This window comes from Daktulosphaira vitifoliae, unplaced genomic scaffold (assembly GCF_025091365.1).
Source record: "Daktulosphaira vitifoliae isolate Bord-2020 unplaced genomic scaffold, ASM2509136v1 Scaffold_2, whole genome shotgun sequence".
In the NCBI taxonomy this organism is placed as follows: domain Eukaryota; kingdom Metazoa; phylum Arthropoda; class Insecta; order Hemiptera; family Phylloxeridae; genus Daktulosphaira; species Daktulosphaira vitifoliae.
This window is the reverse complement of record NW_026099573.1, coordinates 35,453,933-35,478,113: the sequence shown is the minus strand read 5'-3', so window position 1 is coordinate 35,478,113 and position 24,181 is coordinate 35,453,933. Positions and strand designations below refer to the sequence as shown.

Here is a 24,181-nt window from a genome sequence, read left to right as displayed (position 1 = left end):
AAAAAAATATATATATATGTATGTACGTATAAATGAATACACTTAAAAACGAAAAATATTATCTATATACATAAATGTATTATTATTATTTTTTTTTCTTTTTCTTTTCTTTTTTTTTTTAAAAAAAATAAATTAAACTACAAAATAAAACTTACAGTAATAAGACATTCACCACCATAAACATGATGTATTGATAGTTTGGTTGGGTTGGATTGATGTTTCTTTATTGATGTTCTACACTCTGAAACTGGTCACGCGGAGAAACTTGACTTGTGGGTTTTTAGTGAATTTTTTTTTTAATATTTTTGTAAAATATATATATATATATATATGAGTTCGGGCGGCGGCGAAAGTATATACGTTGATAGTGAACGAAATAACAGTAGAAATTACTAACCGTTTATTGTATTAAATACAACAAACAAGTTTTATTTGTTGTTTATTATTATCTTATTTTTGATTGATTTTCTTGAAGTTGTTTGATTTTTGAAGATTTTCTGTATGTTGAGTTCAATGCTTTTCTTGATTTTCTGGAGGTTCTGATGAGTTATTTGACTATTGTTTGCGTACTTAGTAACTTTTATGATAAAAATTTTAATTATTCTTTTTCGGCACTAGTCTCTTCGGATCGCACCGCTGCCACCAAAATTAATGTTACGAGAGTAACAAATAGAATAAAATAAAATAGTATTGCCGAATAATTAATTAGTTTATTAAAAATAAAAGTGATAGTATTTATACAATAATTTTCAAATGACTGACGATGCTCTGCATTACAATCGTCGCAGTCGGCCCACTTCCCGGTTTTGCAACACCGAAAAATACTTTATAGACACATTCTTTTAGGCCGACCTCAATTACAATTCAATTTATGATTATCTGTTATTACAATTGTGGGACAATATTAAAACTAAGTTAAGTATTCATAACAACACAACTTTTTTTTTTTTTTTTTTTTTTGAGATGAAAAAAATTTATAATAATAATAAATTATATTCAATCAAAAAATTGAAATCAATGAATTTCAAAAACCCCTCACTGTAATCTCCCCTTGTAAGAAAAAATTTCTCAAAATTATGCTACTGTAAAAAATTGCTACTTTAAATAAAATTATTTTATTTAATTATCTCCAAATAATAGGAATATAAAATTTGTTTTTAAACAGAATTGCGCAGTAAAATCATACCACTAAAATAAAATATTACTAATAACTAATTCACTTTACATAACTAAATTTTTCAATTTGATTTCAAGTCTGAAATTAGATTTTTCTTATAACATCATTTTTTGAGATTATTACTAATTAGAGAGCGAGAAAGAAAAAAAAATGAATTTTATTGCCATAACTTTTAGCTCAACTTGAAGTGTGTAAATTGACAATCATTAAATAGACAAAAATTGTATTGTTAAAATTAATATGCCATCAAGAAATTTTATAATTATTATTTACAGTAAATTCACGATAAAATCTCTAGTACTTTTATATGTATTTTTATCATAATAATTAATTTCAATAGTAATCATTTCTATATAACTCTTGGTTAATCTAAAATTGAAATATTCAAAACTTAATTAATTTTAATGAGAAGCTTTAACTAAAATAAACTAATTAAAAAGTTTTTATAATAATCTAATCAGTTGAGCGTACGAAGGTCTAGCGGAAAGTAATGCCTCCACTCCTCTCGATCCCTTTCTAATGGTCGAATCGAAATGAAACAGGTCTCAAAAGAAATAGTAAAGTATATTGAACAAGATACACTATTTATTTTTCAACATAGTCTCCTCCTATCTCGATACATTTGGTTAAACGCGAAATCCATTTGTTATAGGCGTGCATGAAGAAGTCAGGCTCTTGTTGTCGTATCCAGTCTTCAATAAAATCCTGAACTTCATCGTCTGACTCGAAGTGGTGTCCCCTGAAGTCTTCCTTTAACTTGGGGAATAAATAGAAGTCGGAAGGAGCGAGACCCGGGCTGTACGCAGGGTGTGGTATGGTGTCAAAATTCAGGTCGTCAATTTTGGCGCTAGTCTGCCGGCTGCAGTGAGGTCTCGCATTATCGTGATGAAGCAAAAACTCTGCGTACTCGGGTCTAACTCGTCTAATTCGTCTTTTAAGGCGCTTTAAGGTTTCACAATACGGGTTCGAATTAATTGTGGTGCCTTTGGCCATGAATTCTCGGTGGATTATACCACGAGAATCCCAAAAAACGGTCATGATTTTTCCTGCTGATTTTTGAGTTTTGAACTTCCTCACACGCGGAGAATTTGGATGTCTGTACTCCATAGACTGTTTTTTAGTCTCGGGGTCATAATGATGAACCCATGCTTCATCACCAGTCACTATAGTGAGTAATTTGTCGTGACCTTTCAAACTATGGAGCTCAATAAGTTTCTGCGCTGCCTCAACTCTTCGCTTCTTCAAAACATCGGTGAGTATTCTTGGAACCCATCTTGCACAAACTTTTTTGAAATCGAGGTTTCTAACGATAACACTGACTCGATTTTAAGAGATGTCCAATAATTCCGCGATTTCACTTTGCTTAATCCGACGATTTTCGCGAATAAGGGTCTCGACTTTTTCAACGTTCGCATCTATGATGGCAGTTTTGAGGTGTCCTGACCGTTTTTGATCAACCACAAATAACTTCCCCCTTTCGGCCACTTTAGCACTTCTTAGCTAACGTCTTACATTGCTTATGTCGATGGTTTCATCCCCATAAACCTCTTTCAAACGGCCGTGAATCTCTTTAGGCGCACAGTTCTCCGCGGTTAAAAATTCGCTAACAGCACGTTGCTTGCACCTGGTCGACAAACTCGTTTCCGTAGACATCGTACTACATACAAACCATACAATCTAGGGCGACGAAACTTCGCATACTAATTCCAGACACTGCAGGCTATCAAACGAGACCGCGAACGTGTTTTTATCCCCACTACTTCCCGAATTAGCGTAGGGGAGGCATTACTTTCCTCTAGACCCTCGTATTATAAAAATTGATTATAATTGTAAAAATCCATCATAAAATAAGATAACCAAATATCATTTAATTGTAACATTTTACTAAATAATTTTGAATATTATAGATTGATAAGATACCAGAGTCAATAATTTAATAAAAAAACAAAGTGAAATTATTTATTTTTATAGTTGGCACCTATTATCATATCATACCAAATTCGACAATATACACTTTAAAAACTTTAATAATTTTAATTGTCTATATGGAAAATGTGAGCTAAGTAAGTATTTAATTGAAAAGGTGGATTTTTTTCAATTTTTAAGGGTAATATCTTCAACTAGATACGTATTGTAATCATTTGACGTAAAAAAATTGGTCAAGTGACAGCTGAGAAAAATGAATGACAGACACAAAAAAAAAAATTAGTGATTTAATTTAGTATGAAATTGTATTCAATAATTTAATATTGTTATTTATCCAGAGAAATTATAAAAATTATAAAGTAGTTGTATATTTCTTTATTATTAATGTGTATAAATATTTAACGGAATTTATTCAATACTTTTCAAAAAAAATTTTTTTGTTACTTAAGCATAATACACTGGACTACAAGGAACTTTCATCAAAATCAAAAATATACTTTTTTAAATCAACTTTTCGCACCGATTTCAAATATGAAATTAGACTTTTTCTATCATCACATCTAAATTTTTAATGTTATTACTAATTACAAATAACAAATAGGACAAAAAAAATTGTTTTAAAATTATTACTAATTTTAGCTTTGATGCGAAGCTGAGTAGGTATTAATGTTACTATGATGTGTTTTTTTTTTTTGTGTCTGTTACAAATTTAAAAATGACTAATTTTTGACATTTCAATTTTTTTTTCTTAAAAAACCCATGACTTTTTTGTGAGGTATTTACCTATTATTTTGTATATTTGTTTTAGAAATCTGACCCTTTACCTGTCCAAAAGGAGGGATTCAAAACTTTTTCAACTAAACTATTGAAAGTGTTCCGGAAATATTGACACTCTTATATATATATCATAAATAAAGCTTGTGTTATATACTTTAATATGAAAAAAAAAAAATTCGGACTTTATTTTATTTTCATGGTGAAAGCGGACATCAAAGTTAATTAAAAAAAACCATTTTCGTAAAAAATTACAATATTAAATTATTAAATATCAATTTCATACTATATTTAATTGCTATAATGAAAAATTATTCACTTATTATTACACTTATATATCATAAAAATTATAATCAGGATATAAATAAATAGAAGTTCATTTTGCTTTTGGTATAATCCACTAATTTCTTAAAATTAAATATTATATATTGCATTGTGTCGAAGTATTTCTCTTATGATAGTAATTTTAATCACAATCAGACATCTATATTTGTCTCAATTATGCAACGTCTACACACGGTGCTGTTACCCTACTATGCTACCGTTTTTGTTAAATAAATTTACTTTTTCAAATGAATATTTATTTATAGAATACAATTATTCTAAAAAACATAAAAACGTACCTCTAAAACAAATGTGAAAATAATTGCAGGAAGTTGTTTTTTAAACAAAATATCTATACAAATTATTTGAAGTTTGAATTTTTGGTTATTTATACCACAAAATGCTTGAACAAGAATTATGAACATAATAATGATAATAGGCTTATAATATTTTTTACATCTAAATAAATCTGAAAAAGACTCTATTCCTATGTTCTATAATACAATAAACATTTTTAATTTAAAGTAATTAACTTTTTTTAATTTTTATGGAACGTACATGTATTAAACAGTAACTGGCTTCAGAACATTCTAGCGCTTGCACATTTGATGGCAAATTTGTTCTATTTTGTGATTTTTGAAAGCTAATTCTATAATATAAAGGATCTTCAATATCCAGTAACGCAATCATATTAAAAAAACCAATGATAATTATTATAACAGTCAGACATGAGCAATAACTATAGTAATTCATTACACTAGTTACACCTAAGCCCATTATTTGAGCTATATAGTGGAAACTAATGAAAGCACCTAAAAAATGAAATTAAATAGTTAATTAAATGTATAACATTAAGATTACTATAACTATTCAGGGTACATAATTAATATTTTAGCACGATAACGCATGAGTCTGACACGGCACCGCTTTTTGCTCTAAGCTGGCGGCGCTCACCCGTGTCTCTCTCGATATCAGCCGTCCAGCTATTAATATGACAATCGGTTGTCATCGGTCGTCACCCCGCCCTTGACACTGAGATAAGGCCGCCGCCGAATATGGATTACCGATATTGCGGTCTGTTCCGTTTTCGACGTACACCTCAACTGGTGTGGTTTTTTTTTTTCAACGTACGTGCCAATCGGTTTTCGCTACCCACGAGACTGATTCTATTCGTTTTTGTTTTTTCTTACGCTGATTGTGAAACGATTCCTTACGGTTTCTGTGTGCGGGACAGTTCCCATAAACGTGAGAATATAGATATATATACATATACATATATAGGCATATATAAGAATTACTTTAATTGGAAAGTGGAAATAAACTCTTCCGTTTTGTGTGGTGTTCGTCAGCTTAGCTAAACGACGCGACAACAAACCGTGCGGCCAACTTCTTTTTGGATTACGCATTAAGTCATATGGTGACAATTTATAACAAAATTTAAAAACCATTCAAAGAAACGTATTTTTGTATGGTTTAGTTCAGGGCTTCCCAAACTTTTTTTTGCTGTGCCGCCCTTGGGGATGGGCCATTTTTTTGCGACGCCCCCAGTGATGAAAACTGCCTACCATGCCTAGTTGTAGTTCTAGACAAGTAACAAGTTATCAGAAAAAACTCCGAATACATTTTATATTTTTTTATTAATAACAAAATAAAAACATAGCCGAAACTAATGGGACGGATGTGCTTGCTTTTCTGAGCATAGCTTTTCAAAACGGGGCTCAAGATTGGAAATAGCTACTCGCATTTCTTTCTCGACATTAATTTTCGATCTGTACTTATTTTTAATTACTGCAACTGCAGAAAAGCCTGTTTCGCACAAGTACGATGTCGCAAAGGGTAGCAGAACCTTCAATGCCGCAGTGCTGATGGCACGATATTCATGAGAAACTGAGCTCCAGAATTCGAGCAGTTTGTCTTTGTCGTATTGGAGCTTAAGACTGGAGTCACAGGACAGTTCAATCAGTTGTTCTTCCTCCGCTGTGGAAAGTGTTGATGGTGGTGTCGACTGAAAAGGGTTCCTAACCCAGTCATATTGCTCCAGATTTTCAGGAAAATATTTGGCAAAATGTTCATTTAATGATGACAAGTGCTGTGTAAATATTATTTTTATGGAGGGATCGAGGGTCTCTATCGATTTTTCATGTAGAATGCCTTGTAAAGCAGGGAAACAGTCAGTATTTACTTGACCTTCTTCTAATTTTCTCTTCCATAACAGCAACTTCTTTCGAAATCCAGTAATTTTATCTGCCAGTTGCAGTATGTGAGTATTGTTTCCCTGCAAGGACTTATTAAGCTCATTTAATTTTTGAAAAATGTCGCAGAGATATGCCAATTTTATTAGAAAATCAGTATTAATAAAACTTTGTGCATCATTGTGTGATTCGGTCTGTAGATAAGTGTAAAACTCATTTCGTAGTTCGTGCACACGTGCGAGTACATTGCCTTTGGACAACCAGCGAGAGTTGCAATAATAAATTAAAGAGGTGTGCTGGGCACCCAATTCTTCACAAAGCTTATGAAAAAACCTTGCTTTCACAGGTCGTGTTTTAATGTAGTTCACCACTTTGATAACTATGTCCATCACAGCACTTAATTCAGGTGAAATGTTCTTTGCAGCCAAGGCCTCTCTGTGTATGACGCAATGTGTCCATTTTACATTTGGAGCCTTGGTTTTGATGAGAGCTTGTAGTCCTCCATACTGTCCAGACATCGCTCGAGCACCATCCGTACACACACCCACACAGTTCTCCCATTTAATATTATTTTCGGCCATGTAAGAATCCAAAATCTTAAATAGATCAATAGCCTTACCACTATCATATATTTTTCTGCAAAATAACAAATCCTCACATACATTTATTTCTTGTATGTACCGCACGTAACATATCAATTGAGCATCGTCATTACTATCGGTCGCCTCATCCAGTTGAATGGCAAATGAACATGAAAGTTTTTCCACAATTTGCTCATTAATATCTTCTGCCATGTCATGAATACGGCGGCTAATAGTATTGTTTGAAAGCGGTATATTTTTTATTTCTTTAGCCGCCGATTCTCCAATCATCACTGACACCATATCAACCGCAGCAGGTAAAATCAGTTCCTCAGCAATCGTGTGAGGTTTCTTACACTTGGCGACACGGTGAGCTACCTTGTAGGAGGCGAGCAATGCTTTGGAAGGAACTGACGCTCTTGAAAGCAAAGCCGTGGACTGATGTTTCAGGTCTCGCAATTTTCTAACAAAAAAGTCTTTCGGCTTACCTTGCAAATGACTGTGAGTTGTTTCCAAATGACGTTTTAGTTTATTAGGAAGCATACTTTCAGCTGCCAACACTTTATGACAAACAACACATTGAGGAAGTTCTTCATTTCCTTTAGTAATGTATGTAAACCCAAAATCTAAATATTGGTCGTCATATTTTCTATATTTCTTTCGTTTATCTGTTGTTTCTTTACTGCTTTCTCCTGAGCTTTCATTTCGTTTTCTATCTCTCTGAATATAATTATCCATAATGATAGGTACTCAATATCAAACGTCCGCGTGCGTAATTAAACAAAACAAAACCTCGACTGAACGAACGACATGAACGCACGGGGAATGGGGAACGGGCGGGGGATGTCAACGGCCAGCCTCGCGCGCCGAACGTCGACACCGACAGACTGCGCGCGGCGCTCACTGGAGATGGTCGCGTCGATACAAACTACCAAATGCGGTTCGCCTCGCGACGCCCTTGGGTTAGTGCCGCGACGCCCCAGGGCGTCGCGACGCACAGTTAGGGAAGCCCTGGTTTAGTTCTTTAAAACAAATATTTTGAGGTTCCGATTAGGTTTTGGTTTCTTTTTTTCTTTGTCAAAAACGGTCTTAAACCAGTTCTTATTTAAAATATTCTACTGATAAATAAATTATCATTATATTATATTATATTATAGTATTTTTTATTATTAATTTAAAATTAATTCTTTTAAAATTTTAAATTTAAAGAATACAAAATTACAAACCACAAAAATTTGATTTTAGCTTCGATGCGAAGCTGAGAAGGTATTAATTTTACTATGATGTGTTTTTTTTTGTGTGTCTGTTACCACTTTTTCTCAGCTCTCACCGAACCGATTTCTTTCAATGATACGTCAAAAGATCACAAATCGTATCTAGTCGAAGACATTACCCTCAAAAATTGAAAAAATTTCCCTCGTTCCCCGTAAATGGGGGAAAAATAAAAAAAAAACTACAAATTTAAAATTCGCAAATTTTTCAATTTATTTTACTAAAAACTGGCGTAACATTTTCAAAAATGAACATATCAGTATAATCTTTATTTTTTATAGTTGCTTGATGTCTTTACCTATCATTTGGTATATTTTTTTTGTAAATCTGACACTTAACCTGCCCACAGGGGGGGATTTAAAATGACTACTTTTTCACAAAAAAATAACTTGTTCAACTTAACTTTTGAAAATGTTTCGGAAGGCGAGACACTTTTATATATATATCTTACTTTAAAGCTAATGTAATGTATTTTGAAAAAAAAAAAATCTGATTTTTATGTCATTTAGATTTAATAACTTGAATAAATATCGAGGACGCCATCAATGTAGTCCCACCTCATTTGAAGAAATTTCTCATTCATATTGAAGTTTTTTTACTATGTGATTGTTGTTTTTTATGGCTCTCATTTATTTTCTCAGATCTCTCTTGTTCAATTTTTTTTAACAACATATCAAATGATCACAACTATTATCTAGTTAAAAATATTACCCTCAAAAATTGAAAAAATTTCCACTTTATCAATTAAAAAGTTACTTAGCCCACATTATTATTATTTTAATTTATAGCTAATATTTAGTAGTACTAATTTTATCTTAATAAGTTAAATTTACAATTATTATTAGGATTGAACATTTATTTATGTTTTACATTAGTAATGTTATTAACAGTATTATATAAATTTAAGTTAATCAATTAAAAAAATTTAATTTTTTCAATACAAAAAATAATTTTTGAGATAAATTTAATGTCTTAAATATTATTTTTAAAATAAAAATTTTTAGTTAAAACATACATTTTAAGAGCAATTTTAAATTTAAATTTTAAACAATTAAAAATTACATTAATTATTGATATATTTTTAGATGAAAAGCTAACAAATTTTTTTTTTATTAATATAACATTTTGTTTTTCTTATTTGTTTTTTATTTGATTCCTGTTGATAGGAGATAAGAATACTTCCACGGCCTCTCTGCCAGTCGTAAGAAGCGACTAATGGGGTTGTGTCAGGTCGACAGCCGGCGTAAAATTTTTGTCAAATAGTATGAGGTGTCTTGACTTAGGCGAATTGTCTCATCTCGGATGTACGCAGGGACAACAGGAATAAAGTAATTAAAAACGGAGAAGGCCTAAGGAATAGTCTTTGATACCAATTGGACAACTTGTGCGGTAGCTGTTTAACCAACTTGTAGTGTCAACGGTGTAGGGAAATCACCACTAAACTCTAGGCTGGACTCGTGTATAAGGGAGAAAAATAGATACAAAGAAAGAATAGGTACTTGGAATGTAGGAACATTAACTGGTAAAAGTGGAGAATTAGCAGAAGTATTGAAGAGGAGAAAAGTTAACATTTGTTGTGTGCAGGAAACTAAGTGGAAAGGAGAGAAATCGAGGGAAACAGGCAAGGGTTATAAAATAATATACTCAGGTAAGTCTAGTACAAATAATGGTGTAGCATAATAATGGATTAGGAGATGAAAAAAAAAATAGTAGAGGTAGCTAGGAAAAGTTACAGAATTATAGTCGCAAAATTGATATTCGAAGAAAAAGTGCTGAATGTAATAAGTGTCTATGCACCACAAGTAGTATGTGGCGAAATAGACAAAGAAGTGTTTTGGAGAGAGATGGATGATGTGATGCAACGGGTACCTGGCAATGAGGATGTGGTAATAGATGGAGATATGAATGGAATGTAGCTAATGAGAGGAGAGGATATGAAAGAGTACATGGAGAGTATGGTTTTAGTAGGAAGAATGAGACTGGAAAAAGAATTCTGGATTTCGCTATATCGTATGATCTTGCTATGGTTAATACTTATTATAGAAAGAGGGAAGAACATTTAATAACTTATAAAAGTGGGAGGAATAGATAGATTATTTTATTGGAAGAGAGAGAGCGTAAAGCGAGTAAAAGATTGTAAAGTTATACCAGGCGAGAGTGTAACTACACAACATAGACTGATGGTAATGTGTTGTACCGGGAAGAGAATAAACAAAAATAGAAGAAACACCGGTGAAAAATCGAAGATCCGGTGATGGAAATTTAAAGGAGAAAATTAAAATGTTTGTAAAAACGGTAAAAGACAGGAATGTGGAATGTCAAGGGAGGCATAAATAATGTGTGGAATAGATTTTCTAATTGTGTAATGAATACTACAAAGCGATTGTTGATGAGAGTAGGAGTAGAATGTCAGGAAAAAAGAAAACCTGGTGGTGGAATGAGGAAGTTCAAAAAATCATAGAAAGTAAGAAAAAGCAATTCAAAGTATGGAAGAAGAGCAAAAGAAGAGAAAATTGGATGGCAACGCTTGTGCTAAGAAGCCAAGTGTGCAGTAACTATGGTGAAGTTTAAGAGGTATGATGAGTTGTATGACAGGTTAGGAACAAAGAAAGACGAGAAAGATATATATAGACTTGCAAAGGTAAGAGAGAAAAGTTCTAAAGATTATAATTATATAAGGTGTATAAAAAGTATTGAAAATAAGGTACTCTCGAGTGATGATGATGTGAAAAAAAGGTGGAAAAAGTATTTAAAAAGATTACTGAATGAGGAGTACCCAAAAGACATTAGAGGATATCTCATGTAATGAGGGACTAGTAGATTTAATTAGTGAGAAAGAGGTATGGGAGGCTGTGGCATCAATGAAAAAGAATAAAGCCGTAGGACCAGATGAAGTGCCAATAAAAGTATGGAAAATATTAGGCGGTGTTGACATAAGGTGGTTGAAGGAACTTTTAAATAAAATATTATTAGAAGAAAAAATTCCACATGAATGGAGGAATAATATTGTGGTGCCGATATTTAAAGGTAAAGGTGACATATAGGAATGTGGAAATTATAAAGGCATAAAGTTTATGAGTCATAGTATGAAAATTTGGAAAAAGGTAACAGATAAGAGAATAGGAAATGAGACATCGGTATCTAAAAATCAGTTTGGATTAATGCCTGGTAAATCAACAATGGAGCCAATATTTTGTGAGGCAACTCATAGAAAATTTTAGGGAAATGTAGAAATGGTATTTATAGATTTGGAGAAACCTTATGATAGAGTATCGTGAGAGAAAAGGTACATTAATATAATAGAAGATATGTATGATGGCACTTGTACCAAGGTTAAGCGTAGGAGGAGTATCAGAAGGCTTTCGGGTAGTGCATCAAGGTTCTGCATTAATCCCTTACTTATTCTCTATAGTGATAGATGAAATTACTAGAGAAAAACAAGAAGAGGTTACGTGGTGCATGTTGTTTGCTGACGATTTAGTGTTAATAGGAGAAAATAGGGAGGAAATTAATCAAAGGCTAGATGTGTGGAATACTACTCTTGAAGAAAACGGTTTAAGAAAAAGTAGAAGTAAGACAGAGTATATAGAGTACGAGTTTGACAAAAGAGAACACGAGGTGGGTGAAATGAGGAGATCAGTGACATTAGACGAGGACGTGATAAGAGAGGTGAAAAGTATTAAGTATTTAGGATCAGTTGTGCAAAGGAACGAGGATGTAAGACACAGGATTAAGTGCGGGTGGTTAAAGTGGAGGAAAGACTGTGGTGAAATCAGCTATGATGTATGGTTCAGAGTGTTGGGCGGTTGATAAGAAAGTAGTGAGAAGAGAATGAGTGTAGCAGAGATGAGAATGTTTGGATGGATGAGTGGAGTGACCAAAAAAAATAGGTTAAGGAAAGAACATATAAGAGGGAGTATAGGTGTAACGTCAATCGTAGATAAATGAGAGAAAATAGACTTAGATGGTATAGTCATGTTATAAGGATAGAAGAATCAAAAGCTGTAAGAACAGTTATAGAAATGAATGTTGAAAGAAGAAGAGGCAGAGGAAGACCAAATAAGAGATGGTGGCATGTTACTGAATGCTGTGTGAGAACGGCTGATGTGAGCGTAAATGACGTGGGAGATCATATCTAGTGGAAGTTTAGGATAAGGATGACCGACCCCAAGTAGTTGGGATTAAAGCGAGGAAAAAGAAGAAGAAGACTTAGCCCACATTTTCTATATAGACAATTAAAATCATTCATTTTTAATGTTTTTAAAGTATTTATTGTCGAATTGCGTTTGATATAATAATAGGTTTCAACTACAAAATTAAATAATTGTACTTTGTAAAATATTAATTTTTTAATTTTATTTGTGTGTTACTAACAGTTTATAATATACCAAATTTTTTGGTAACATATTTCTATATAAATCATAAATCTAAAATAAAATGATTTTTAGTTTCACCTGAATTTAACAGTTATAATCAAATTTTATAGTACACTCAATTGAATAATTTTTTTAACAAAATTTTCATTACTTTTTTTAGTTAAAGTAAATCATTAAAATTAATTGTTCTGAATTTTTCAATTGTAGAATATTTTTAAACACCAAAAATTACTTTGAAATGAATATTTTGATTTCTATTTAAGTGATCTATTATAACGTAAATGCAAAAAAAATATTGAGCTTTTCTGATAAATTTACAGTTAATAGTTATTCTACCACTTCCTGGCTGCATATTTATCTTATGAATACTATTTTTTTATTCTCATAAAATTTTCTATTTAAGATTCTAAATTTCAAACTTGAAGTTATGGTAACAAATTCAACTGATTATTTTTTACTTATTAAAAATCAAAACCTGTAATAATTTAAAAACAATTTTTTGTGATTTTAATTATTTTTTTATCGTAAATTATTGCAAAAGAAATAATAATAATAATATTAATCAGAATTATTTTCCTTATAGTTCTATATAACTATATCCTATAATATCCTATATCAATAATTATTGGTGATAGAAAAAATATAATTGCTAATTTGAAATTAGAACGAAAAATTGAATAATGAAAGTATATTTTTGACTTATAAGGAAATTTTTTGAAGCCATTTATTCATAATAAACAACAAATTATTATCTAAAAAGTTCTGTGTCAAACCCTTCAATTTTTATAAACGTTTGCCATAAAAGTAATAACTACTTTATAATTTTTTATATATCTCCGAAAAAATTACAATTTTAAATTATTAAATATGAATTTCATACTACGTTAAATTGCTTTAATAGATATTTATTCATAGATTATACTTATAAAACAACTACTAATTAATAATAATGATAGAAATAGGAGTTAATTTTGCTTTAAGAATAATCAACCAAATTCTTAAAATTAAATATTATCTATAGATTTGCATCGAAGCGTATTTTGTGATAGTGATTTTAATCACTGTCAGATATCTATACTGGGCCCAACTATGCCACGTCCTCACTGTGCCACGACCCCATTGTGCTGTTTTTATTATAATATATTTATTTTGCGAATAATTAAGTTGTATATGATAAACCGATTACCAGTACAATTATACATGACTCGAAATTTGCTAATGAGAAATAATAGAAATATTAAAAATATGTAGAATTTTAAAATTACAAATTAATCAGTACTGTTTTCTAAATTCAACCATGTAGATTAACGTTTGAGCAGGCACGTATCCATGGGGAGGCCTCGAAAATTTGAAATTCAAAAAATTTTTCCATGTGAGGTTTTCCATAGAAAAGTCTTCAATGTAGAATTTTTTCAGTATAGCATTTTCTATTCTTCGAAATTTAAGTTTTCGGTCGTCAGTAAGGACATCCAGCGTTTCAAATTACATACGGAATATAAATATATTATATTTGTACATATATGATTATGTACTTTTATTTTAAGTTGTGAATAATGACACTAATTACTAAAGCAGTTATTTAATGTTATTTTGTTTGTTTATAATACATGTCCATTACAAACTACACCATGGCCAAGGCGGAATACCCCTTTACGATAACTTTAGATAAAAAAAAAAACCAAACCTAATGGAATTACCAAATGTGTTGATGTTTGATGTTTATGATAACATAACTGTGGATGATAGCAATGTGCTATTTTTATTATATCCATCAAAAATTTTGACGCGTTCGTTTGTTCGAAATTAAAATTTGTGATTGTGTAGTTATTTTAATATGTAATTTATCAATAAAAAATTATTATCAATAAACAGTAATATTATTTATAAATCATAATACTTTTATTCGTCATGAATAAAGATAAATTATGTATTCGTGGTAAAAGTAAGGGAGATTTAAACCAAAGCAAATGGCTAAGACACCTAAATTCATGTAGCAGAAAAAGAAAATCTACCAGTACAACAACCAGCAACATAAAAAAGTTCTTTTCATCGACGAATTCATTCTCCACAACAAATCTGGGTAATGTATAATATTTAACTGACTGATATTTAACTAACGAATAAAATAGTATAGTAATAACAATAGAATGAATTATTTTAAACTATGTAAATTTTTTTTATCTTTATTGGTTAATTCACACATTTCTTATTTCTATTGATTAAAAAAATTTTTGGTCACATTTTTTTGTTGCATTAAAACCTTTTTATATTCAGAAAAATAAGATCTGATGACAATGAAATAGATAAGATGAATGTTAAATTTTAAAAGTTGTGGTATGCCAGATATTAATGATAAACTTTTAAAATTGTTTTATTAAGTTTATATTTTTGAACATTAATTAATTATTATCAACTGAAGTTTAACCATTATTGAATAATTATGTGTTATTTTTAATTTTTGTAGACTTCAAAAACATTTCAATGGTTTATTATTTACTTTAGTTAAATTGACTAATAATTATAATTAATCATTTTAATTTTACTTTCTATTATTTTTACAGATCTAGACCTAGAACAAAATCCAAATAAACCAAATGATGGTGGTTTAACAGGTACTTTATAAAAATGTTTTGTTGTATTTATTTTTATCATCTATCAAATTTCCAAAAAATAATCCGAATTTGAATTCTTCTGGTAAATTTCTTAAAATGTTCGTTTCTTATGTTTTACAGAGAACTTTTTAAACAATAGTGAGTGTAGTGAACAAAGCAACCATAGTTTCAAAGTTAACTCGGGGCCGAAAACGAATTTTCACGTCGGCATAGACAAAGAAAGTGAGCAGCATATTTCGAACCATCATTAACGAATATCTTATATTATTTTAAACGTTTATATAGAATACAAATTTTATTATACAGAAGAGGATAATATATCCCATTTGGACTCCAAAGACAACATATCTGACCCAGTCACTTCAACTGGTTTACATGAAATCGTTCACCCTGTGTGGCAAGCCAATCGATTTGATATTGGGATCACAAACCGAAATTTGCTAGATGACACCACGAAAAAAAATGTACTTTCATCGGTATTGTTACCAAAAGAAACATACAAATTCCCTACAGNGGTATTGTTACCAAAACAAACATACAAATTCCCTACAGAAACATCGCATAATAGAAGTTTTCAACCTAAGTGGATTACTAATGATTTTGCTTGGCTGGCTTACTCAGCGAGTGAAGACAGCGTATATTGCAAATCTTGCTGGTTNATTCTGAGAGAAGACAGTGTATATTGCAAATCTTGCTGGTTATTTTTCCATGAAGGCGTTTGAAAAAGGGGTCATCAAAAACCAGGAAAACTTGTGTCTGTCGGTTTTCGAGACTGGAAAAAGCTAGAGAATTTTTTCAAAAACATATGGAAAAAGAATATCACAAAAAATGTGTTATGCAAGCCACTACATTTCTCAATATATTAACTGGAAAGTAGCTGGATATCGCGTCTCAGTTGGATAGTCAACGCACCAAAGAGATAGCTGAAAATATGGCTGCATTGGAACCATATTGCAATGAACCATACATCATAGCTGTCATCACAATTTCATACTAAATTTAAAAACTATAATTAGTATTTATTCATATATTATATTTTAAAATCAAAGAACTACTAATCAGGATATAATTAAAGAAATAAGAGTTGATGTTTCTTTTGGAATAATCCACCAATTTCTCTAAATGAAACACTATCTACAAATTTGCATCGAAGCGTTTCTTATGATAGTGATTTTAATCACTGTCAGATATCATCTATACTTGTCCTATCTATGCCTCGTCCACACTGAGCCTCGACCCCACTGTGCTATTGTTTTTTTTTTATAAGATGTCCAATAGTTGAGAAGAATATATTTAAATAATCTGAAGCAGTTAATGGATGTTATCATTATCGTAAATTTCGTTAGTACATACGCTACACACCGACATATTTATTTTTAACTTAGAAATATCGATAGGCGAACACATAAGAATGATAACTGATAACTGAATTTCTTACATTAAATGTAAATTAAAATGAATCAATGAGATATCAAAGATTGATTTTTACTCTAAACATTTATGTTACTATTATATTATGTTAATATTAAAATTTAATTAAGCTCTATTTGGTGACAATATTTTTAGCTAACCTATCTTGCTAATATGAATAAATTTGACCTATGAATATGAATATAAACAAGATAAAAAAAAGATAGCATAAATAAATTGCATAAAATTTAATGGACTTTATTAAAATACTTTTAATTAAATATATTAAATCAAATAAAACGACATAATTAAAAAAAAACATTAATAAATCAAGTAATACTTACCCAATAACCTATACAATGTATCGTGGATTAATATATGGAAAGAATAACGTGTCTAAGCAGAAATTACCAATTATTATCAATCATTTTGAGAAGTGTTTACAATTATCGAAAGAAAACACATAGACAGACGCCATCTGTTGAACGCTTACATTACTTTAATGATGAAAATTGATAAAATACAAAAGTTTCATAACGCCATCTATGAGAAAATAATAGCAATCGACTTTTACGAATATAATTTTCAATAAATATAGTAAAAAAAAATTAAAAAAACACGCTTTTAAAGCACATCGAACTAAAAAGTTAAAAATAATTTTTCAAATAAGCTTAATACAATAATGAACGAAAAATACTAGTATTATTGTTTTAAGCTTATTTTAAAAATTATTTTTAACATTTTAGTTCAATTACTTTAAAAGCTTGTTTTTTTAGTTTTTAAACTTTATTTATTTTTTACTTTTTAGTTTTTTATGGCATCGCTATCACAGTCATGGAGTGTTTATTATCAATTATGACTATCAATAGATATAATTTCTATATTGGCAGTTAGTGTATTTATAAGTTCACAATTGTGTCTTACTACTGTGGCCGTGCAGCCACTATCAGTCACCAGTGTTACCGCATTTATGTCGCGTGAATTATATTTGTGAATTTATGTGTTGGTATTCGTGTTGTGTCGTTTCTGTTTGTATGTGATAAAAAAATGTAACTGTTATTTTGTTTAGTTTTGGTAGAGTCAGTCTTCTCGATTATATACAACACACGTTAGTTACTGCTCACGCTCTTATACCTTTTATATTACTTTTTTTTTTTTGTAATTTGTTGTTTTATTAATTGGTTTAAACCTGATATACTTTTGTTTAATATTTGTTTAGTAACAATAAATATTTTTATACTTGATAACAATCACTCATGCTGTTATACTTATTTATTGGAGCTCATATATACTCATAACCTCCAAACTACTATTGATAACAAATGCTATGTACCTGCGAATATCGTCATAAAAAAATTATACAGGAATAGTGTTTTGTTGGCGTATAGTGAGCAGGGTGGGGTGATGCGTTACGACAGTCGTCTAGTCTTAAGGTCATAAACGACGGGATACGCGAAAATAATAACACGTGGCGCGTGGAGATTTACAAACACTCACAACAAACATACACGTAAAACTAATATAACCGTGTTAATAAAAAATAAATGAGGCTATTAATCAATATAAAAACTATCATTTTGCCTAAGTTGGACCCAATTACACATGTATGTCAAATTTCATCAAAATCGGTTCAGTAGTTTCGGTGTCCATCGCGTACAAACACCGTGACATGAGATTTTTATATATGAAAATAAAATGAGAATTTGAATTGGATAATATAATATCAAGCATTGAACCATAGCTATTGGATATTGTATTTATTTGAAATAGGTTAAGAAATTCTAGGTTTTCCAGAAAAATAGCTTCAGGAGGTAATAGATTTAAATTGGCATTTAAAGATGCTTCATTTAAGGGGTAATATCCACCAAATTTTTTTTTTTTTTCATTTTTTTTGTATTGGCTTATATCATGCTAAAACTATCCTAGAATCAAAATCTTCAACGCCCAAGTACTGATCTAAACTCAAAATTCGTTTAAATCAATTTTTTCCGAACAACTTTTATGCTCCAAAATCACATTTTTCGCTTATTTTAGCGATGCTCGTTTTTTTTTTTAATTCGCGGCTTTGTAAATTAGTAGAAGTTACCTATGATCGATATCTTTTTTTGAATATGAAGTATAGAATTTCGATCGTTACAGCGTCTGTACAGCACGTGTTTACTCACAATTTCCCTTTGTTTAGTCGATCAGCCGTTCTAGTTGTGTACGTTCTTAGTTTGAGTTTTGCTGTACTTTTTAACTGTGAATTATATTCAAAAGTACTTAATTATGAGTAACAAGTTGTACAGTGACCACAAAGGCAGTAAAACAAGAAGTACCAGAACAACCCGGAGTAAAATTAGTAACCGACACCCGCCTAACCACTATGCGTTCGAAGGCTATTCAAAATAAGGCGAAAAAATTAAAAAATTCTGATTTAAATCGTGATTGCGATGTTGATAGGGATTTCGGCTACTGTTTCATACATTTTTTTTCGCTGTATTTACTGCTCTTTCTGAATTATTAGTATGTAAAAAATGTAATAGTGATGTGCAGTTTTCACAGTCGAGCAAGCGTGGACTAGGCTTCAAGATTGTTGTGTCTTGTTCGAACTGCGGTGATGCCGATATTATTAACTGTCCTCTAATACATGATCGTGCTTATGAGATCAATTGCCGTATTATTTTTGCTATGCGCGTCATTGGCATAGGCATCAACGGTATAAAAAAGTTCTGTGCGATGATGGATTTCGCAAAGCCTGTTTTTCAAACAACTTACAGTATGATCATTTCCAATATTGGCACTGCTACTTCATCTGTTAAAATTATTTCTATGAAAAAATCAGCTATTGAAGAGAAAGAACGTTCTATTGAACGAGGTGAAGAAGGCGGTCTTACGGTGTCAGGCAATGGATCTTGGCGTAAGAGGGGGTTTTCATCTTTGTTTGGATTAGTTACTTTAATTGGTTGGCACACTGGCAAGGTATTAGATGTGTGTGTAAAATCAAAGTACTGTAAAGTGTGTGAATATTGGCAAAAAAAAGAAGGTACTGCTGAGTACGAGGAGGTGTACCCTTCGCACAAAGAGAGTGTTCTTGTTGTTCTTGACAGCGCAGTAAAGCGCTTGGTACTCTTGCAACATACGAGCACAAGAGTCCAATGCATGAGGATGTTTTCAAGGCGATACAACCCATGTATAAAGAACTCAGTTCCGACAACCTTCAGTTACGCTACTTGGGTGCGTATTCTCAAAATAGTAACGAGTATTTCAATGCTGTAGTGTGGTTAATTGCTCCAAAAACGATATCTAGCGATAAGATTATAGTTGATATTGCGACTGATGTAGCCGTTATTACCTTCAACGAAGGTTTATCGGGTATGTTTGCCGTTTATGATGCTCTTGGGTTAACCGTTGGACCGAACATGTACGAGTTTTGCGTAGGATCGGACGCCAATCGCGTCAAAGTCTCTGATCATCGTATGTCCGATATCGCGAAAGAGGCTAGGAGCAGCCTTACATCAGACAAAAAAAAGGAAGAAGAGGAAAATAAGGACCAGGAAGGACAACTTTACGGCGCAGGGATAGCTGACTGAAGGTAAAAAAATTATTAAGGACTATATTATTGCGATTCTTAAGATTTATAGAATTTTGAAACTTTAAACGCGTTTTTTTCAAAACCATGTTATCAAAATCGGCGAGCAGTAGAACTGAAAAAGTTTACATCCAATTGACTTGAAATTTTAACTGTAGCTTCTTCATTAGATTATCTAGTGAAGTACACACAATTTTAGCGATTGGTTAACAACAAAAAAAGTTATAAACAATTATAGTCAATTTTTATTGTCGAAAAAAAAAAAATTTTTCAAACCGTCGCCATTTTGCGAAAAAAAATTCTAAAAATATAATCATGTGTACTTCACTAGCGACACTCGTGTAGATAATGAAAAAAATTTTTCTTTTGTTATAGTTGGAGTTGGGCACGACTTCTACTGCTCGCCGCGGAAGAACTTTTTAAAAAAGCAGTTCACGGCAATCGCTGCACAGCCGCCATTTTGTAAAAAAAATAACAATAAAAAATATTTTTCTATTCTCCAAGAGTTGCTTAATCCAATGATATATTATTTATATACCTTACATCTCAAATGTCCTTTAAAAAAAATCATGAAAAAAGCCTTGATTTTTTGAGCATTTGGTGGATATTACCCCTTAAGATAGGTAAATTAAAATCACCGAAAAATAGGAAATAATCATTTGTGAAGAATTGTGAAGAAATTAGATTATCTAAAATAGAAAAATAATAACTGTAAAATAAACATGAAGAGTTTGGTGGGAAGTAGCTGCAACTCACAATTAATTTTTTTTTACAATTTATCTTAACACAAACAAAGCACGACTGTGATGAATTTATTTCAGTGTTAATTTGTGAGGAAACATATCTTTTATTAACTGCCATTAGGACACGTTCTCCTCTGGATAATGAACTAGTTAGTTAAGTTCTATCATATCTATAAATTTCGTAATTCAAGAGAAAAAACATAATTTAAGTGGTCGTGTCTTAGTAGTATTGGAGGAAGGTTTGCCCAGACCAGTTATGGAGTTCGGTTTAGTCTTTAATTTAAGAAAATTAAGTATATTTTGAACTGAATTAGAATCGGATTTTGTATTAGTTGAGTCATTGAGAATTTCAGGTAAATTAAAAGCAATACATTTTTCAACCGTGATTGTCTATCGATTATCTCTGATATTAACTCATCATTAATTAAAATTGATGAATTTGTTTTTCATGATTCAAATTTAGTTTCAATTTTATCTACTTTAGTCCTTAGAAAATTATGTTGAGATGATAGAGCGTTGAATCTTGTGGTAAGTTCATTAATTTTAAAGACAATTGTCATTTATTCATATTTTCAAGAATATCGTAAGTTTTAGCATATGCATTAATTTAAAAAAAAGGTATAAGTTTTTAAGATTATTGAGGAATTTTTTTCGACTTATATTATACATATATATCAGCCAAACTGCATAAAAAAAAACCCAGCACAGGGGGGTCGCGGCACAGTGGTGACGTGGCATAGTTGGATCAAGTATAATGATATCTGACAGTGATTAAAATCACTATCAAAAATAAACGCTTCGATGCAAATCTTTAGATAGTGTTTAATTTTAAAAAAATTGGTGTTTTATTCCAAAAGCTACTTGATCTGCTGGTTCCTTATTAATATCTCGATTAAGATAAAGTATGTCGAATGAAAAAGGGTTTATTAAAAAATATTATTTCTCATAAAAAAATTGTGTGGATCCATAAACTTTTCAATAAGTTATAGCATTATAAAGTTAAATATAATATAAATAATAAAATCGAGAATTTTCACACGAAAATAGCATTCGGTAGCCATTTTCGCCGTGAAGACAAGTCCAGAGGTCAAATTTTTTTTTTCATAATAAAGTATATTACATTAGCTTTAATTTAAGATATATATAAAAGTGTCAGACCTTCCGGAACATTTTCAAAAGTTATGTTGAAAAAATTAAATTTTTGTAAAAAAGTTGTCATTTTAAATCCCCCCCCTGTGGGCAGGTTAAGTGTCAGATTTACAAAAAAAATATACCAAATGATAAGTAAAAACATTAAGCATCTATATAAAAAAAAATTATATTCATATGTTCATTTTTGAAAAAGTTAAGGCAGTTTTTAGTAAAAAATATTAAAAAAATTTCGAAAATTAGCAATTTTTAAATTTGTAATTTTTTTGGAGGTTTCCCCCATTTACGGGGAACGAGGGAAATTTTTTCAATTTTGAAGGGTAATGTCTTCGACTAGATACGATTTGTAATCTTTTGACGTATCGTTGAAGGAAATCCGTTCGGTGTGAGCTGAGAAAAAGTGGTAACAGACACAAAAAAAAAAAAACACATCCTAGTAAAACCAATACCTTCTCAGCTTCGCATCGAAGCTAAAAAATGAAGCTTACTTGAGACCTACTAGAAACATACCATATAGTGATGTTAATTATGATATCCACGCTATCAAATTTTGAAACTAAAAAATTTGTATTCTACAATAAAAATTAAAATATTTTGATATTTTAATCATAATATTTGACCAAAAATTGAATAACAGAGGTCGTTTTTTTTTAGTATTTTTGGTCAAAATACTAAAAACACATTGAGTCACTAGTAAAATTTTTTTTTTAAATCTCAAATTTTCACAAAATGCCTATTTTAATGTATAAAATAAAGTTAAAATGGTCCTCATTAATATTTCGAAGATCGAATTTATTTTATCCACCCTAGTGTACATACTAAATTAAGACCACCATTACTACAATTATAGTTACAACTGCTTTGTACAAAATTCTTTGTTTCAAAAAGATTTTCTGCCAGAACATTTTAAGAATCTTGATGACTAATTATTTTTCGAAAAAATACCCACGCTGCAATCTCGCTAGATTGATGATGCTACTAGGATTAAGATAATAAAATATCTTTTCTCTTTCCTTGTTTTCAATAATTTTATATATGACACTTATAATACATAAAAAATATTTTAAAGAATAATAACTAAATTGTAACAGATTATCTGATAAAAGTGATAATTTATATACAAATTATAACTAGGTAAGTATCATGCACTAGGTATAGCCGTGTTTTGTGGGCGGGCGGGGAATTTGAATTGGATAATATAATATCAAGCATTGAACCATAGCTATTGGATATTGTATTTATTTGNTCCCACTCTGGGATCCGGTTAACGGGAGGGGGCCACACCACGTTGCGAATCAGCTCTTGATTAATTTCGGGCTGATTCACAACGTGGTGGTGTGAATTATTAAGACAGCGTGGACCGGCCTGAAGTAATGCCTCACGGCAGTTCCAGGGCGGCCTACAATAATGCCGGTCGTCAAAAAAAAAAAAAAAAGGGTGGGACTAACGTTATACCTAAAGTATAAACTGATGGTATTGGTCAGTCAAAATAAAAATTTGTTTATATATATGAAGAGTGAATGTGTCAAACGTTTTATGTGCCAAAAACATATTTGTTCAGAAAACACAAAAAACGATGGTAACATGGGCATGTCTCACATAACGAACACCATCTATGAATGCAATTTTGTACAAGTTGTTACGAGAGTAACAAATAGAATAAAATAAAATAGTATTGCCGAATAATTAATTAGTTTATTAAAATAAAAGTAATAGTAATCGCACAATAGTTGTCAAATGACTAACGATGCTCTGAATTCCAACANTAAATGACTGACGATGCTCTGAATTACAACAGTCGCAGTTGGCCCACTTTCCGGTTTTGCAACACCGAAAAATACTTTATAAACACATTCTTTTAGGCCGACCTCAATTACAATTCAATTTATGATTATCTGTTATTACAATTGTGGGACAATAATAAAACTAAGTTAAGTATTCATAACAAAGTAAAAAATTTAATTGACATTTGAAACACATACAAGATTGTGGCACATAGAACATAAATCAGAAATAAAACAATTTTTCACTTTATTGGCACATAGAACGTTTGACACATTCACTCTTCATATAT

The 24,181-nt window shown here is 30.9% G+C and overlaps 2 protein-coding genes and 1 long non-coding RNA gene across 3 annotated transcripts in view; 2 read left to right on the top strand and 1 right to left on the bottom strand.

Annotated features, from left to right (window-relative positions):
* Positions 1 to 5,867: 5,867 nt before the first annotated feature.
* Positions 5,868 to 7,712, bottom strand: LOC126898197 (zinc finger BED domain-containing protein 5-like). Its single transcript, XM_050672139.1, has one exon. It carries the CDS (start codon positions 7,710 to 7,712, stop codon positions 5,868 to 5,870), a length of 1,845 nt encoding a protein of 614 aa, XP_050528096.1.
* A 6,864-nt stretch (positions 7,713 to 14,576) lies between these two features.
* LOC126899849 (uncharacterized) lies at positions 14,577 to 15,699 on the top strand. Its single transcript, XR_007702720.1, has 4 exons — positions 14,577 to 14,702; positions 15,184 to 15,234; positions 15,355 to 15,456; positions 15,541 to 15,699. It is a non-coding gene; the product is annotated as an uncharacterized LOC126899849 (long non-coding RNA).
* Positions 15,700 to 20,155: 4,456 nt separating this feature from the next.
* Positions 20,156 to 24,181, top strand: part of LOC126899829 (uncharacterized protein DDB_G0287625-like) — a 32,975-nt gene continuing 28,949 nt past the window's right edge. Inside the window, exon 1 of the mRNA XM_050675057.1 lies at positions 20,156 to 20,218. The gene's annotated coding sequence lies outside the window, so the exon portion shown is untranslated. The remainder of the gene's footprint in view (positions 20,219 to 24,181) is intronic.

Excerpts from the sequence above, each read along its gene's own strand:
- LOC126898197 (XM_050672139.1), bottom strand. The coding sequence starts at position 7,712 with ATGGATAATTATATTCAGAGAGATAGAAAACGAAATGAAAGCTCAGGA.